Raw genomic sequence first — 18087 nt, 5'->3', positions numbered from 1 at the left:
CAAATTCCGTGAGCTCTCTTCATCCATTTAATTCTCTCTGCCGACTTGTTAACTTGTTTCCATGAGCTCTTTATTTGCAGTAGCTGGTTCTCAGTTGGTCTTTTTTGAGGATAATGAATAACAATCACCTCTGACAACATTTACATGATGCGTCAAACCAATTCTAAAATAGTGTGCTTTGCTCCTAAACACTTTGAATATGTATTTGTAACATAAAAAGCAGTAGCCAGTAGTGTCCCCTCAAAAATCTTCTCTGACAAGGAGTCTTTGCAGATGTTGACACTTATAGTAATTTTATTTATTCTGAGCTTTTAAGTTATAAAAAGAAACAGTTTGGCCCTCTGCTGGTCACATGACGGGGTAACATGCGTAGCGAGCGATGCCACACTGGTTGTGTCTGTTCCGAGCCATCTTGATGTAGCCTTCCTCTCCGTAGTTCACGCCCCAACTGAAACATTTCAAACCCAAAGTCAAGAACATAAGGAATCTTACAAATGTCCTAAAAATTACATGAGAAAAACCCTTGACACCTATTTTTAACCAGCCAGTAGTCATGTCCACCCTCTGTGCCGTAGCCCACAGCCAGCACTCCGTGGTTCACATTGCGAGAGCATCTGTGGTCAATGTACACGCCTGGTAGTTCACACAAAACAAGCACAGAAAGAAGCTCAGTTTGAAACAAGGGCAATGACTCGCTTCTTCAAATCCAGCTTAGATTAAACAAACTGGCATCATAACCTCACCGTGACGGTAGAAGACAAACTTCGCCCTGGAAGCGTCGATAGCAACAGAGATGGGGCCGATTTCAGCCAAAGCTGCTTGTAGCTGAAACTCATTCCCCTCTGGTAGCATCACAAAGCTGGAGCAGTTAGCAGCGCGTCCATTTAGGTCATACCTGCATGGACCTCGCTGAAAGGAAAGACACGTGAAGAGGAATAACTCCCACAAGTTTAACTATAGTATCTGAGCGTTTAAAAGAATCTGACATTGGCTAACCATTGGACTCACTCGGCCGACATAGGGGTAGGCGGCTTCAGAATCAATGCCCTGGTTTTGAATGACGTACTGGAAGGCATTAGTCATGAAGCCGCCGTTGCACCCTTGGTTGCCATATCTCCCAGAGCAGTCCACCAGATTCTGAGGACTGAGGGACATCAGGACGCCTGTGGACTTCTTGAGTTGCCCTTCCAGAGCTCCGACTGCACTGAAGGCCCAGCAAGAACCACAGGAACCCTGGGAATGGGTTGAGTTGTCAATGACTGAAATGTTGACGCAAGATTATTTTCAAATGTCAGAACCTACTAGGATCTTACCTGCATCTTTACCTCCGTCACAAGGCCTTTTTCCCTCCAGTCCAGTGATTTCGGTATAGAAGCACTAACTGCGATGAAGTCGAAGGAGTTCCTCTCCAGGTCAGAGGGCACTACAGTGCCAGTTAATGTATCTGTGATCTCCTTACTGGTCTACGACATAAAACCGGTAAGTTATTTCTGCATCTTTGTCAGCGTTCAGACAAACATTTGTAATTCTTCCAGGCACTTGCAAAAATGTATGAACCCAAAACGGTTAATTAATAAAATCAGCAGTTTCGTAAAAACACAACTGTGGTCTAGTTACCAGGTCGCCCATGTGATTCATCGCCAGTTCGTAGGTGTGCAAACCCAGAGACGCCTCCAGGTTATGGATGTTAATCATTTCCAGGTTCTGTTCCCAAACCTGCCTGCGACCCAACTCTTCAATCTGGAACCCAGAGCATAAAAATGTGTTCTACAGAAAATGCAATAGACGTCAACGAATAAATTTCCTCTGGTGAAATGAATAGTTCTCCACATGAAAGAGAAAATCCTTGGAATTTGAAATAATAAAAATCATCCCAGCTTTAAATCTGAACCAAATCTGGATTTGTTGGCTAATCAAGACCTTCACAACAAAAGTCACTGACCCAACAAAAGAATATATACATAGGTGACAGTCACCTGATGGGAATACACTTTTTTATGGATCTGCTTCCATAGCTCCCAGTGTCCATCGAGTTGTGAATTAATGTTGGCCGCTGCAAATCCACACAGGACAGTGAGGAGCAGGCTCCGAAACATTTTCTGATCTGGGAAAGGAAGAATTTGTCAAATGTTTGTTACAGACTGAAGGCCTGTTTGATTGGACATCTGAAGCAAGGCTCCAACGCCTCCAGGTGATAACAACCAGCATTTAGAACTCAAAATCAATGCATTAGTGAAGTCAAAGCTAAAAGGTATTGATCCATGCAGGGCAGTCTGAGAGGTAAGCAAAATATCCCAAAGATTTTCAGTTTGCTTATACAACTCGACAGTCTGATTGATTGACGCCAATTCTCTCCGGTTTCTTTACGGTCAATGTTTGGCTCCATAAATCTGACACTAGTCCATAATTCAACTTAATGGTTCAAAAACTAAAAGCAGCATTTTCTCACTTGAATGACAGAGTCGATAAAACTTACCTGAGCAGGTGTGCTTAGGAAAAACTCAACTGACTCCACTAGAGTCTCTATTTATCATCCTCCCACTCACTGCACCTGCAACTCATTAACCCTGAAATCACTGAGGGGCTTGTGTGTCTGTGTGTCTCAGTGTGTGTTTGTGTGTGTTCATCAGTTCATGCGTTCAAGTGTTCATATAGAGAAAGTTGTGTTTTTACATTTATCAACCCCATTCTAATTATTATTATCACCTTAACCCAGCCTGTTATGTTTGTCAGCAGAACATTATGCAAAAACTACTGAATTGATTCAATTAACAGTGTTGGATTCAAGAGTTTGTTTTTTACTTTCATTCACATTACGAGGTGGGGCGTTATTTGGTTAATTGTAATTTCTCAAGGGACAATGCAGAGATCTTTATGAAAAAATCTTGAATCTTTAGAGCACTGATATATATGAGTGTGTGGAGGTTACTCTCTCTAGCTCTTCATGGAGGCTTCTACAGCTTTACAGAAATACTACTGTTACATTTAACTGCTACCTCTAATAATAATACTAGTGCCACTGCCGTGTCTGCTGGTGACACTTCTATTTATAGTACAACACAGTTCCTCCTCCTCCTCCTCCCTCTCTTCCTCCTCCTTCCTTACACCCTGTGGGATTTTCTGTTCTCAATTGATTCAATATGAGTCTGAAGTTTAATGAAGAATAATGTGATAGATGAGATGTAGGAAGATGGTGACAAGTCATTGTTTTATTCAATTGGGTACATTTTACATCATGGACATTGTGATTCAAATAAACACACAATATCACAAATACACTTAAAACTTATGAGATATGCAAAAGAGTACAAAGCAAGTTTTCCTTGATTATCATTCAAGAATTAAAATCATCTGTAAGAAAGGCCACCATGGCAGAAAGCATCATTTTTGTGAAATTTACCTTTTTGTGATTTCTTTTTAACATTCAGGACAGCATCTACAATCTCATCTTTGACATTGAATACAAAAAAAGATGATGATGAGATGTTTCCGGTGACGTTTTCACAGAGTTGGATAAGCTGCAAAGCTGGCGATGCCGCAGAGGTTATTCTTGTTCCTCGCTATTCGGATGAAGCCTTTCTCTCCCCACACAGTTCCCCAACTGATACCCCAAGAACAGAGAGTCAGATTTAGTATTGATCATACACGTGGAGTCACATGTTTCAACTATCCGGTCAGAAGAGGCAGCAGTCACCTGTTTTTCACCAGCCAGTAGTCTTGTCCGTTGTCGGTGCCGTAGCCCACAACCAGGACGGCGTGATTTATATGCTTCGGGTTGCAATTGGGGACGTTGTATAAACCTGAAAGATTCATAAGTTTAATAACATGATACAGTTGATGAGAAAATGATCAAGTGTCACAAACCCTCTTGATGTTTGAAGATTGAGGGACGCCTCAGAAGTTAAATGTAAGAGATGAGTTCATGCTGTGAACTTACATTATATTTGATTTGCCAAACTAAAGTAACCCTAAACCCCTTTTAACATCTGATCTGATTAGACCCAAAGAATAATCAATCAATTATTTAGGAAACATTTTGGAAAGAATGCAGAGCAACAGGTCGTGTCCAGTCATCTTTAGAGACTTGGGAACTGTATAAATGCTGAGATAACTTAATTTATCCACTTTATAACGACAGTGTGAGCTTCAAATGCAGAATCAGAGGAGAATATCACATGATATTCCATTCATAAAACTGAAATATTGACAGTATTTGTATTTTACAAGTACAGTCTTACTTGTAAATTAAAATCAGACTCATTCCTTGTTTGACAGATTTCCTAATATAGTGGATGTACTTCTACAAATCTGAAATCAACAAAGGATAAATGAGTTAAAAGCCAAATGTCAATAGGAAACAATTGTACATGATATAATCGTTATGTTTACACAGAAACCTCATGTTCAGTGACTGATTTACTTCACTACAAATAAAGGGTTTGAGTTTTCTCAGATGAGAGCCAGCCTCACCTCCTCTGTACAGGTGGAAGGACGGCAGCATGGCGTTCACAGCCACAGCGACCGGTCCCACTGAGGACGTCACTTCCTGCAGAGCGCGCTCGTCCCCTGGTGGCAGGACGTGGAAATTAGAGCAGAATCCGGCTTTTCCTTTCACAGAGTAACGACATTTCCCGTTCTACACAGAGAAATGAGACGACATGAAATCAGAAATGGGATGAATGTGTTGTTAAAACATGTATAACACCACAATATTACACAGTTGATTAACAGACTTACAGCTAAAACTGCAGCTAAATTGTATTCCCATTGTGTAAAAAATGATAAAATATTTGGAAAATACTGCAATAAAAAAAAACTAAAAGAATCAACAAACAAACAAGTTAAATAACAAAACAGTAAATTGGGACCCGGTTGTTTCCAGGGGACAACCTTGTGTTCGTAGGGGTAAAACCTCTCGGAGTCGACGCCTCCGTTGCGGATGACGTATGTGAAGGCTTTGGAGATGTATCCTCCTCTGCAGCCATGGTTGCCGTCGATGGTGCTGCAGTCCAGCAGGTTCTGTGGACTCAGGGGGACGAGGACGCCGGTCCGCTTCGCTATCTGCCCCTCGAGAGCCCCCAGAGAGCTGAAGGCCCAGCACGACCCACACAAGCCCTTTTGAAGAGAGGAAAACCCAATGACCACAGTTCTCGTCGCAGGTTCTTCATCCGGTTGTGCTCATCTGATTCCTTACCTGGTTCTGCACAGCACTGACCAAGCCCGACTTCCTCCAGTCAACGCTCGGAAGCGTCGCCGAGCCGCTCGCTCTCTTGAACGTGTCGTTCCTGAGAAGAAGCAGCTCCTCCGGCCTCAAACCGTTCAGCCTCTCGTTGATCTCCTCGGCTGTCTTAACAGAAAGAGGACCGTAAAACACTAGAAAGGAAACAATGCAGAAATCTAACACACATCTCTACTTAAGTCTGGACCCGTTTTTTTCTCTTGGAATATTTTGTATCAGCCGGTTAAATGGATTCACCTCTCATCTCATGGACGTCTCCAAGGGCTTCACAGTACAAGTCACATCCACCCATTCACACACATTCAGTCAGCGTTACTATACACAGCGCTTTTTCTATAACACGTCGTTCACACATTGTCGTTCACACACTGCCAGTTGCCATCTGCCGTTTCTATGCACCTCGGAAAGCAGACTGGTGAAAGCGGGGATCGAACCACCGACCACCATCTGTGGCATACGTTGTCTTTTAACCACAAAGTGGAAGTTTCAACAGTTTCCCTCGTTGTTTCCTGACATAACCATGACAGAGAAAGTGCTGCACATAAGTGCCCCGTGTGAATGTGTATACTGTTGCACACGTGTTTTTTTCATTTGTGTCCAGCATTATCATTATTATGATTATGTCCAAGACTTCAATTACTTCTTGCTGCACAGTGTGTGTCTCCTGTCAAATTGGACAATAATCCTACTTTAATTAATCCAGACACCTTTATTTGTCTCAAAAGAAACTGTCACCTCGTCCTTCGGGATCTTTGACTTGAGGCCAAACGCCTGAATGTCTCAGAATCATTGTTTCCAGCTTCCTGCAGCGTCAACACGTCACACCTCCACACCTCCACTCTCCTCAGGCTTCCTGCTGTCTTCAGGCTCCTGATACAAAACAACTTCTTTCCGGTACCCTCCAGTGCATCTTTATCAATACATAATTGTTGTAACTCTTGTATATATCAGAAGATACTGTAAATTGTAAATTCTAGATTCTAGAGGATTTTCTCAATCGCTTTTCCCACTTTTAAATCCTCATTTATTTAAATGCCTAAACTGAAGTAGCTGAAATTGTGACGTCAGAGCAACTATTTAATGAGAGAAATTATAATATGGAAGAAAATGCAGACCTATAGTAATTATATATATATCAAAATTTGACTTTTTAGATGAATTTGTGTAACCTTGTTGCCTCCCCTCATGATCTGTATAGGTCATATAACGCTACTGATTGTCCAGATTGGCCCAGCAGCCTCTTCTGGATTAATTTAATCAGATAGTATAAAGTCAGATTAGAGCTGTTCTATAGGTTGAGCTTTAAATCAGGCCTTTAGATTAAGCCCACATGGTGCAGGTTTAAATGCAGATTAACAGTGTTGCTCTGCCTTGGACCAGTGAAGGTCAATGAATTCACTTTATTTATGAGTCAGTGTGGTGTCACAGTGTGAGGAGAATTGTGTCTTCTGACTAAAATGTTTGTCATGAAGTTTGTATCCACCAGAGGTCTCACACACACATTTCTGTCTGTTATTTGCTGGACGACCATTGTTTGGCTGCAAACTCCTTTTTATTGAATAAATTAAGTTATGGATTACTAGTTTTTTGTTAGTTATATAACTATTTGATCTTAAGCTGTTAAAGCCATGTGAGTTGTAGGATGTGCACAGTACTGCAGCCAGGATTATTACCTCCAAAAGGGAAGTTATGCTTCCACCCGACTGTTTGATTTGTTTGTTTCAACAGGATTACGCAAAAACTGCAGAACAGAATTCCATGAAACAATTCAAGCCTACTTGTCGTCCCTAAATTCTCTAAAAGTAGAGTAGGAGCCAGAGCTTTTAGCCATCAAGCCCCTCGGCTGTGGAATAATCTACCACTTTCAGTTCGGGAGGCAGTCACCATCTGTTCGTTTAAAAGTAGGCTCAAAACCTTTCTTTTTGATAAAGCTTATAGTTAGAGCTAATTAGTGCGCCAGAACGTTACTTGTTCTATTTTATGACACATGACACACGGAGCTTCTCTTTCCAGCTTCTCCTTCCTCTTCTCCATCCCTATCCCCCTTCCCCGGAATCCCTTTGCTTTATCACCCGCAGATCCAGGGCCTCTGTGGCCGCACCATGGATTACGGTTTGTGGATCGCGCACCGGGGGTCGCGGTGTTGGATCCAGTGTGGCGGATTCTGAGTCATGTGGGCTGATCGTGGTGCTGGTGGCGGACCCTGTGTCGCGTTGGCATTGGGCACGGGCGGTGGACCAGGACCGCAGTGGTGGCTTGTGATGGGTCCTCCTGGTGGGCGGCGGTGGACGGTGACTGAGGACTGAAGTGGCGTCTGGTCTGGATGGTGGATCGTGGTCTAGATGGTTGCTGAGCATGGACTGTGCTTCATCAATGCTGCTAGAGACTTTGATTATTGATGATGTTCTCCTGCACGTGGCATCTATTGCACTTCTGTCCGTCCTGGGAGAGGGATCCCTCACATGTGGCTCTCTCTGAGGTTTCTACATATTTTTACCCTGTTAAAAGGGTTTTTTGTAGTTTTTCCTTACTCTTGCTGAGGGTTAAGGACAGAGGATGTCACACCCTGTTAAAGCCCTATGAGATGAATTGTAATTTGTGAATATGGGCTATACAAATTAAATTTGATTGATTGATTGATTGGATGTTTGGGACGTGGGCCAAGAAACCAACCCGTTCAGTTTGGACACAGATCCGGACCAAGGGGCAGATTCAGGATTTAAACAGACTGTTGGGAGTCGGTGGAGGTTTGTGCTCCACTGAGATCCCTTCTAGTATTGAAGCAGTAATTCAGTTCACTGTTGCTAAGTATGTAGATGAACAGAGCAAAAATACAGTTAGACAGTTAACTACACAAGGTTGTGCAAGAAAACAAGTGAAATATAGATAAATCAAAGTACAATTGTGTTAGATTTTAGTCTGTGCAGGTATTTAATTTGTAGCTAATGCAAAAAAATATATATTAGTGTAAGATTTTGATCAGATTTTATGTTTGAATTTGCAATTTGATTTCTATTTATCAGAAAAAAAAAAATAATTCAACATTTGGTTTATTTTCTCTTCTCTTTGTCTTTACTAAGTTCACACTGCATTTCAACACCTCACATCCACATTCATACAGAGCACAAGAAAGGTGCTGCACTTGTCATTTCACACTAAGTTGATTATTATAAATCATCTGTAATACAACATACACACCTTCTACATAGTTTTGCTAATAAGTAGAACTGTATCTATGTGAATCCAGATAATAATAAGCTTATTATCTGTAAGTCTATGAATTATCCACATTAAAACACATTTCTCTGTCATTATCCAAAACCGAGAAGTCGGAAGTTCCTATTGTCAAAACATTGGTGTTTGTGTTGAAGCAGACTCGTACCATGTCCGCCAGGTGGTTCAGGCCCAAAGTGAAGCTGTGTTTTCCTGCTGACGCCTCCCGGTTGTGTCTCAGCACCAGGTTCAGGTTCTTCTGCCACACCGCTCTCCTGAAGCTGATCTCCATCTGAAACACCAGCAATGACTGGGTGAACTACTGGTCTACCAGTGGGAGCTGTTATGTGTGTATATCGATAAAGAGAAGTCCCACCTCGTCGTCATAAACCCTGCGATTATTGACTTTCCACTCCTCCCACGTCTTATCTACAGCAGGTGAAGAGTGGCCGAGGACCAGAAGGGCCAAGAGCAACACCACATGCGAAATGTGCATCCTGTGAAGGAAGAAAGTAAAACTGATCACTTAATGTGAGTGATCACAATCATGCCCCCTATGTGAGTCTTATATGGGATGGGATTATTCTACTTGTCAATATAGTTTTCAATATTTGATTAAATAAAACAAATTCCCAGTAAAATTACTCTCAAAAACATCACTTCAAACATCACTTAAAGGGAATTTGTGAAGGACCATTAACAGATGAGCAGATAAACTGGATTCTAATTTAATTCGGACCAAGCGCCACAAATACACTTTAAAGATTTAGTAATTTGGTATTTTCTATCGAACGGTGAATTGGACTTCCCATCCCTACAGTAAATAAACTGAAGTCCCCCACTCTGTAGAGTAGAAACGTTCACAAGTACACATCAACAGTCATGAAAAATGAACGGCTCAGTTAACCGAGTCTGAAACCTCAACATTATTTACAACAATCTAATAAAGTCAAAGCTGCTCAATAGAAGACACACAAATATTCTTCTCCTCAAACAGGAGGAATTCAAACCTGTGATCTCTCATCGTCTTTCTCTGCGACACAAACGAGCCCAACAACGTTGTGTCGTAACATCAAATAAACCGTTTACCTTGTTGCAGAATAATCAGCAGGATATTTGGTCACAAGAAGAAAGTGCAACCGTGTTCAATCGGACAAGAGAACCGTCACACTTTGAAGAGGAAGTTCAATTTTTCTTACACAGTGTTTTTCTTGCCCCCCCCCCCTCCCCCCCCCACTGGCTCGTCATGTGGATCTAATTCTCAACCAGCTGCTGCAGTGGCCCGAGATATCTCTCCAGTCCGAGGCGTGCAAGCGACAGAGGCTGATTGATAGGAAGAGGCCAGTAGATAAATGAAACAGTGAAAGTGAATCTAATGTTAAATAGTTGAGATAACCTGTCTCTTGTTTTCTCACTCACGGTCGAGCACTTTGACATTTCACTTGGTTAAAGTGAGAATAGAGAAAACCACAACCCACATTTAGTGCTGATGATGCTGTCAGGCAAATGTTGTGAATTCAGTCAGTTTTGAAGCCTTTTATTTACTTTAGTTGTTTAAATTTCCAGGCCTGGATCATTGTTTTTTCTGTCACTGCCAAGTTGTCAGGCAATGAAACCACCATAAAAACCACAACATATAATTTTACGTATTTTTTCTTGTGCAGATCTAAGAAATAAGATGAGAGAATATCATAATAAACTCGATTGTGAGTTGATAGATGCTGACAGGCTTATTTTGATTATCTTATTTTAAGCCATGCTCCCTGTTTCCCTCTGTTTCCAGTCTTTAAGCCAAGGTACGCTAAACCACAAATCATGAGAGAGCAATAGAATCATCCAACTCTCAGCCAGAAAGAAAATAAATAATATGAACAACTAATAATATGATGAAAATACGACTAAATGTTCATTCATTTCTATTTGTTTCTCGGATTTCGAGAAAAAATGGGAACAACTCAAAAAACACCATCTACAGGAGGGAAACTCCCAGAAGTCACAGCCGGCCTCTCTGCGGGGATGATGGTACGTCAGGAGGATATTATGCAACTTTGATTTGGTGGAGGCCGTATAGTTGGCGTTGATCTCTGATCTCTCCTCTTCCGGAATCCGGGGTTGGACGGAGATTCGCTGACGAGCACAGCGTCCCCGAGGTACCAGATGGTGAGTCCCTGACTCAGCAGTGGCCTTTTCTTCTGTGGTGATCGTGCATCTTTCCTGTCGACACACACACACACACACACACACACACACACTCTTCACATAATCCTGCAGCATTGAGACGTCCCAATCACACACCTGATTGTTTCCATTCTTCTATTGCTTAAACTTTTTTATAGAATCTGCAGAAGCATTTGCTCATCAAAGTGTTTTGAGTATTTGACTGAACAAAGGGGGGGGGGGGGGGGCATCAAGATTCACAGTTTAATTTTCACCTGTTCTGTTCAAGAGAAAAATTATTCAAGTATTGTACAGACGTGGGAGGATTCAACTGCATGAAAAGAAAAAATGTCAGCACATGTTGAATTCATAAGAGATGTTAACACCCACAACCTCCCACTGAAACTCCACATAGATCTGCTGTGAGGCAAATCAAAAAAAAAGAAGCAGCTGATAATAGCTGATAATAAGGTAACTGAAAAAGATTCATACATGGAAAGAGGACTGTTCCTTCACTGATTCAGTTTTTATAATGTATATTCATCGATCAATAGTAAGTATGTGGTAATGCCATGAATATAATGATAAAGATATCATGTGTTCTCTGATCTCAGTGCTTTGTCGGTCTGTGAACCCAAACTTGTATTTAACAATTTTTCAAATTGTACCTGCAGAAATCTAATTATTGACTAAAGATAAGATAAGATGAAACTTTATTGATCCCTCACTGGGGAAATGCACTTGTTACAGCAGCAGAGTCAGTACGAGACAGAGAATACAAGTGAAAAGGGCAATATAATAAAAATATAATAAAATAATACAGAATATGTACATAATACACACTTCTCAGTTTGTATAGAAACGTGCTTGAGTAATGTTAATTGACTAATCTCTGATCAATGATATAACTGCAGCCTCAGACCCTGTGTCCACCACATTTTGATTTGTTTAAATACTTAATGGGGCGGCTCTGGATGAGGGGTAGAGTGGTCGTCCTCCAACCGGAAGATTAAGATTAAGATTAGTTTATTTATACCAAACACATGCACAACACACTCATGCATTGGTAGGTAAATTTATCCTCTGCATTTAACCCATCTGGTGCAGGACACACAGAGCAGTGAGCGACCATGTACGGCGCTCGGGGAGCAGATGTTGGGGGAGTTAGGTGCCTTGCTCAGGGGCACTAGACAGGGTAGGGAGACTCTTGGATTTTTGGACAGATCAATCCAGGTTCGTCTTTTGTTGTCTCTCCGTGGAGTCGAACCAGAGACGAACCAGAGACCTTCTCTGCCCATAGTCCAAGTTTCTGCCACTAGACCACCGCCTAGTTCGATCCCCAGTCTGACCCATCTGCATGCCAAAGTTTCCTTGGGCAACATGCTGAACCCTGAATGCCCCCCCATAGAATAACAAAGTGCTGTGACTAGATGCACTGTATGAATTGGTGAATGGGTGAATGTAAAACTGTGCTGTAAAGCGCTTTGAGTGGTCATCAAGACTAGAAAAGCTTTATATAAATACAAAACCATTTACCATAACCATTAACGCCCACCTAATTTATTATCTGACAATTAAACATTGATTGTTCAATTACTGTGTTAACCTGCAGCACTAAAACATGACTTTACAAAAAACATATAGTATATAGATCACAATCAAACTTTCAAATGGCTGCGAAGGAGATAAAGATAAAAGATATTCTTCAAGTGTCAGTTCCTAAATTCGTGCCCATCTGGTGTGGCCCCCTCGATCTCCGCGTTTGGCTGACCCGTGCCCGCCTCCCGTCATCCAGCGCAGCGCGTTGGACGCTGTCCACAAGCGCGTGCATATAATCCCCCCAGCATGCACTTGCGCGTGCAGAGCCAGATTGTTGTTGTTGCCATGAGGACAGCAAAGCAACAGAGGAACTGAGCTGCAGCATCACAGCGCTTCCAATTGGAAAATATCACAATGGGAGGATGAGGCGTTCTTCTCACCGTGCGTGTGTTTCTCTCGCGTTGCAGGTTTCATCTGGATGTTTTTCTGAGGCGGGGAAAAGTGACGTTCTGCAAACAGACTCTGGTGGTTTCTATTTTAACTACAAAACTGTGAAACTGGAGCCATCGCAACGAGGAGCCCTCCACGGTGAAGAGACGGTGAGTCACAGTACTTGATTTCCCTCCCTCTTTGCGTACAAATCACTGCAATTTTGTGTAGTTTTTTTTTTGTGTGACATAATTTGAGTTATTGAGCTTCAGCTGTAATAGCCACAGCAAGTGACTGCAATTCAACCATTGTGATCCCAGAGGAGTTCAGCAGCAGTCAGCCTCCATCAGTCCTGTGTCTCTCATCAGCAGCGGTCAGCCTGTAAAACCCAGGGCCCATTCAAACCCTGAAAACTCAATCCTCCTGCCTCACTCTGTCCTGTTGGTCCGACGACATCTTGATTGTCAGACCAAGTTTCCTCGGGGCCGCCACAAGTTTCAAATTGAGATGATTGATGTGAGAAATCACCGGGAGATTTAAATCAAGTCACTAATTGTGGCACCAAAACAAATTAGTTTGCAGGGATGAGAAAAAGAAAGAAAAATAACATTCACTCTTTACATAACTGATATTTGATATTCTTTTATATTTCTACTGATAATGTATCTGCAGTCAATCCTCCTGTTGCTCTCCTTGTACCGTCTCTGTCCACACACGCTCTTTAAGTGTTGCATCCTCCTGCACAACAACATGCGAGGGGAGCTGTCAAAGCTGAGGGTGGCTTCCCACTAGAAGGTGTTATGTCTATTTTTTCTTTCTTCTCTCGCTCTCTCGGTGGATGATATGTGAACAACACATTTTGCCCGAGGAGCTGCTGCATTAGTCATTTCTCTTTACAGATTTACAGTTTGTCTGCTGCCTTCAGATACTTGTTTCCACATGAGAATAAATCAACTGTTTGCGTACTTCGCGTGACGAGACCATCGCAGGAATCCATTAGTTGTGATGGTCATGAAATATGTGACGGTAACGTTTGAACAGTCACAGTCGACTTTGATGCAGTGACAGAAAAATCCTGCAGATGGTCAACATCCCTTCAAACTAGTGGACTGATGTATTCCTGCGTCTGCTGCCTCCTAGTGTTGGGTTTATAAACTGTAAATAAAATGTTTTGATTGGATGAGTAGCAGTACAATAAATAGTCTTAATATAGAACTATTTAACGTAGAATTTAAACTATTGTTATTGTTATTTTTATTCAATATGATTTAATCTGTGTTGGAAGGTTTTACTATTTTTATTCACTCCAGTTCCTCTAGATCTGAGCACATACCTGAAATCCAAGGTTTTATTATTTGATGTGTTTGAGAAAAATATAACATACAAAAAATGTCTTTGTGAATTATGACACTTTCATAACACTATTAAATATGAGTCATGAAAATGTTTGTCTTGTATTGATCCTCCTCTCCTTAAATAGAGGCCTAATATATTTCACATCATACAAATAATGGTGATGATAATATACATTTATTTCTATGAGCTGAAATTTACTTCACAAATTGTTTTTATAATAGGAAATATAAATCATAGAAAAGCCAGATCACACTCAGCAATGCAGAAACATAACAGATAAAAGAACAATAAAACAATTCAAAAAACACAGAGGAATAATCAATTCTAAATGAAACAAAAAAATAGACTAGAGTGCATGTTTGATCTGTTATTGAATCATCATCTAAATCCTACACAGTTGATGTTTGTATGTTTAACTTGTGAGTGATATTTAGCCTTAAATGCCACCACACGTCCTCATCAGTATGTTGCTTCTACATTATTATGCATATAAGTGAAATCTATTTGCCTTGAGATATGCAGAACATTATAGAAAATGGCAAAAGGGCTTTTTTAAATCCGCCTGCAAACAGCCTTCCCTGTAATCACGACCTCTAACAAACAAAACCTGACAAACTCAATGTAATGAGCCCGGGTAATGCTGCCACTTTGATATTGTAATTTGTCCAGGAGACGGATGATGTTTGCTGTAATTGTGGACCCCGCAGATAATTGAGCGTTTAAGTCCGTGTGATGCTTCACTTGGTTGGAAGGTTACACCGTCTCCCTCTTTCTGCGTTCAGTCTGCATAAATCAAACAAGAGAGGACAATCTGTCGTGACAACCTGTTCCTGCTTTTCATGTGATTCATTCCCGGCGGAGCTGTCAAGTTGAAATAAAAACCATCCACAGCATGGCGGCCTCTTAGATGAGTCAGTCTAATGTCGCATCATTAGAGTTGCATTAAGTTGTGTATAAGGGGATAAGCTCTGCTGATTGATTGGTGTTGCTCTTATAGAGGTCAGACATTTAATTAACGGTGGTTTAGAAGTTTAGAGGTTTATCTTGGTTAAATCACAGCCAGACGACTTGAGTCTCACAGAACAGCCACAAATTAAAATCTCTACTTAAAATGTTGAGTGTGCTTTTCACAAACAAAACTACAACTTGTTGAAATATAGTGAGGGTTATGTGTGCGTCTGTGGTGCCAGTAGCAATATTATGACTCATACCACATCTTTCTACCCAGTTTTGTGGCCCCCTCATCATCATCATCATCATCATCATCATCATCATCTTCCATCATTTGACAGCGTCCTTTCTGTCTGATTTTGTCTCCAGTGTTTGTGAGTCTATGAAGACAGGCCCCACATCAGCAGCTGCCGGGTTATGAAAAGCTACTTCCTGTTCGCTGAGAGGTAAGAAAAGATGATTTATACATATAAGATATTGTCAATTTGTTGTATCATTGTGTTGCAGGAAGTTACAGTCCCCCCGACGTGACATGAATCCCTCTCTCCCTCTTTCCTCAGCTGCCTCTCTCTCGCTCACTCACATGCGGGCACGTCACCAGATGTCCGAGGCGTTGTGCTGGGGAGTTCTCTACTTGTTGGCCGTCTCAGTGGCGTTGACGTCAGAAACTCGCCGGCCGTGTCCACAGTCCTGCCGCTGCGACGCCGAGCTGCTGGAGGTGAACTGCTCTCGCGGTGGACTCAGCACGGTGCCGGACGATCTGCCTCAGGACGCCAAAACACTCAACCTAACGCACAATAACATCAAGACTCTGGTGCATCAGCAGTTCCAGAGTTTGACACAACTTTTAGATTTGGATTTAAGTGACAATCTTCTGGCTGTAGTCGAACTTGAGGCCTTTCTCGGCCTGCGAAGCCTGCAGGCGCTGCGTCTCGCCCGCAACCGCCTGAAGATTATTCCCGTTGGCGCGTTGGCCGGTTTGCCAAACTTGCAGCTGCTGGACATCAGCAGCAATGAGATCCTCGTTCTCCTCGATTTCACGTTCCGTGACTTGGCCGCCCTGCAGTGTCTTATAGCAGCGGATAACGACTTTGTTTTCGTCTCTCATCAAGCTTTCTCTGGACTAACCAGTCTACAGGAGCTGCACATCGACGGCTGCAACCTCACTGCTGTGCCTACGGAGGCGCTCACACAGCTCGGCGTGCTGAGGAGCCTTCGCTTTCACCGCCTGGGCCTCACCACGCTGCCAAACTATTCCTTCCATCATCTCGTGCGCCTCAAGGTGCTGTCCATTTCTCATTGCCCCTGGTTGGAGACGCTGACGGGGAACAGCCTCTTCGGCCTGAACCTCACAACCCTCACTATCACACACTGCAACCTCAGTGCCGTGCCCTACGTCCCCTTGCATCATCTGGTATATCTCGTGCACCTCGACCTTTCCTTCAATCCGATCACCCACATTCACGGGAACCTGCTTGGAGACCTGCTGCGGCTCCAGGAGCTCCATCTGGTCGGCGGATCGTTGCTACGCATCGGAATCGGAGCATTCTGGGGGCTAGCGCATTTCAAGTTGCTGAATGTATCTAGAAACCTTCTCACCACCCTCGAGGCCGGTGCTCTTCAATCAGTGGACGCCCTAAAAACTCTGGGGCTTGATAACAACCCACTGGCATGCGACTGCCGTTTGCTGTGGGTGGTGCGAAGACGCCTGCACCTGGACTTTGGCGGACGGTCCCCCACTTGCACTACCTCTCTCCAGCTGGAGGCCTGGAATTTCCTGGACTTTTCTGACGCCGAGCTCCCGGTCCTGCTCACCTGTCGCCGGCCGCAGATTCTGAACCGCAAACCTCAAGTAGTGAAATTGGATCAGGGGCACACGGTGGTGTTCTACTGCGATGTGGAAGGTGACCCTCTGCCGTCTGTAAGCTGGCTAAACCCACTGCTGAGACCTTTAACGCCTACTGGTAGAATTCGGACTCTCTCTAATGGCTCGTTGGAGGTTCGCTATGTGCAGCCTCAAGACAGCGGCACTTATCTCTGCGTGGCGTCCAATGCGGCGGGAAATGTCAGCCTGGCCGTCAGCCTTCGAGTCCGAGCCTTTCCGTCGCCATCTCGTTTTAAAGGTTGGTTCTCCCTCCCGTCCGCCGCTCCGGGGGTGGATGGAAATCAGAAACACCCGTTTGATGTCAAGACTTTGCTGATAGCAGCAGCCATTGGCCTCCTTTCGTTTCTCAGTTCTGTGAGTGTATGTTTCATTTTCATGTTCTTCTGGAGTAAGAGCAAAGGCCAACTGAAGCACACGGCCACCATCGCCTACGTGCCGCGCAGTGCCGGCTCGAGCAGTAACGGGGGCAAGGGGAATTATATGGAGACAAGCAGGTTCACCATGAAACTGATATGAGTCAATAAAGAAATTGTCAATTCTAAGCAATTCTAATAAATCACAGTTGATTCTTAAGGGCATGTTAATTTGTGTGCAGTAGCTGAAAATGTATACTTTCATGTATGTGTGAGAACATTACCTAATATTTCTGTTGCAAAGACTATTTTTTTTGCTGCTTTCTGCTCATCTAGGAAAAATTTAAACCAAAGTCAGTGGAATAAAAAATACAAAATGTAGATATATTACATTTATTTGTTGACTGCCTGTTGCAAATATTTCCCGTTGTCAAATAGAAACTATTTGAGATCTCAGTACACAAAAAGTAGAATACAACAGTTCATATGCCTGTCTGGTTCAATTCTTCAAATCTCTTTTCTTTTCTTTTTCAGTTTTATAGATATAGATATTAACTTAGTAGATAACAAGAATATAACAGAGAAACCTTATGTTAAGGTTAATGTTTAAAACACTTGCATGTCTTTTTTACTCTAATTTATTTGTTTTTAAATTTTTTGCTATTATTCTGAAATTGCCATATTTACTACTGTACTCATTCTTTATCAGACCTGTGCACTGTATTTTTGTATGTTTTTGTTCCCCCAATATATCCCTTCATGTGTCTCCTGTAGAAAAACAAGAGCAGACATTAAAATCATTGTGCTTTCAAATATGTACATTGTGGTGTCGTTATTCCTGTATTCTCAGTCCACACACACACACACACACACACACACATACACACACACACACACACAGAAATGATCAGGCACAGTAAATATCTTGTTTGCTGCTGCTGAGAACAATTTCACCGTGCAGGTAA

The 18087-nt window shown here is 42.5% G+C and overlaps 3 protein-coding genes across 5 annotated transcripts; 1 reads left to right on the top strand and 2 right to left on the bottom strand.

Annotated features, from left to right (window-relative positions):
- Positions 1-276: 276 nt before the first annotated feature.
- Positions 277-2499, bottom strand: LOC133972970 (cathepsin S-like). Of its 2 annotated transcripts, none has more exons than XM_062410603.1 (8): positions 2477-2499; positions 1977-2104; positions 1618-1740; positions 1314-1463; positions 997-1233; positions 744-909; positions 531-633; positions 277-448 (listed from the first exon to the last, which is right to left on the bottom strand). In XM_062410603.1, exons 2-8 carry the CDS (start codon positions 2094-2096, stop codon positions 349-351), a joined length of 999 nt encoding a protein of 332 aa, XP_062266587.1. In that variant the 5' UTR covers positions 2097-2104; positions 2477-2499; the 3' UTR covers positions 277-348. The 2 variants fall into 2 exon arrangements, with proteins under 2 accessions (XP_062266587.1, XP_062266588.1); XM_062410604.1 differs by having other exon boundaries at positions 1009-1233.
- Positions 2500-3199: 700 nt separating this feature from the next.
- On the bottom strand, positions 3200-9647 carry LOC133972877 (procathepsin L-like). 2 transcript variants are annotated; one of them, XM_062410485.1, is made up of 8 exons: positions 9542-9647; positions 8829-8949; positions 8622-8744; positions 5195-5347; positions 4891-5115; positions 4471-4636; positions 3695-3800; positions 3200-3601 (listed from the first exon to the last, which is right to left on the bottom strand). In XM_062410485.1, exons 2-8 carry the CDS (start codon positions 8946-8948, stop codon positions 3502-3504), a joined length of 993 nt encoding a protein of 330 aa, XP_062266469.1. In that variant the 5' UTR covers position 8949; positions 9542-9647; the 3' UTR covers positions 3200-3501. The 2 variants fall into 2 exon arrangements, with proteins under 2 accessions (XP_062266469.1, XP_062266468.1); XM_062410484.1 differs by having other exon boundaries at positions 9463-9550.
- A 2677-nt stretch (positions 9648-12324) lies between these two features.
- Positions 12325-17904, top strand: LOC133972055 (leucine-rich repeat and immunoglobulin-like domain-containing nogo receptor-interacting protein 1). Its single transcript, XM_062409243.1, has 3 exons — positions 12325-12747; positions 15254-15330; positions 15445-17904. Exon 3 carries the CDS (start codon positions 15468-15470, stop codon positions 17283-17285), a length of 1818 nt encoding a protein of 605 aa, XP_062265227.1. The 5' UTR covers positions 12325-12747; positions 15254-15330; positions 15445-15467; the 3' UTR covers positions 17286-17904.
- The last annotated feature ends 183 nt before the right edge of the window (positions 17905-18087 follow it).

This window comes from Platichthys flesus, chromosome 17, assembly GCF_949316205.1.
Source record: "Platichthys flesus chromosome 17, fPlaFle2.1, whole genome shotgun sequence".
Classification (NCBI taxonomy): domain Eukaryota; kingdom Metazoa; phylum Chordata; class Actinopteri; order Pleuronectiformes; family Pleuronectidae; genus Platichthys; species Platichthys flesus.
Note: the sequence above shows the minus strand (reverse complement) of the source record. Positions and strands in the feature narration are given on the sequence as shown.

Excerpts from the sequence above, each read along its gene's own strand:
- LOC133972970 (XM_062410603.1), bottom strand. The coding sequence starts at position 2,096 with ATGTTTCGGAGCCTGCTCCTCACTGTCCTGTGTGGATTTGCAGCGGCC. Across the intron at positions 1,741-1,976 it reads AAAAAGTGTATTCCCATCAG|ATTGAAGAGTTGGGTCGCAG; the intron begins GTGACTGTCACC and ends TCTGGGTTCCAG. Across the intron at positions 634-743 it reads GTTTGTCTTCTACCGTCACG|GCGTGTACATTGACCACAGA; the intron begins GTGAGGTTATGA and ends GTGAACTACCAG.
- LOC133972877 (XM_062410484.1), bottom strand. Across the intron at positions 5,348-8,621 it reads TGAACCACCTGGCGGACATG|ACAGCCGAGGAGATCAACGA; the intron begins GTACGAGTCTGC and ends CTTTCTGTTAAG. Across the intron at positions 5,116-5,194 it reads TCAGTGCTGTGCAGAACCAG|GGCTTGTGTGGGTCGTGCTG; the intron begins GTAAGGAATCAG and ends TCTCTTCAAAAG.
- LOC133972055 (XM_062409243.1), top strand. The coding sequence starts at position 15,468 with ATGCGGGCACGTCACCAGATGTCCGAGGCGTTGTGCTGGGGAGTTCTC.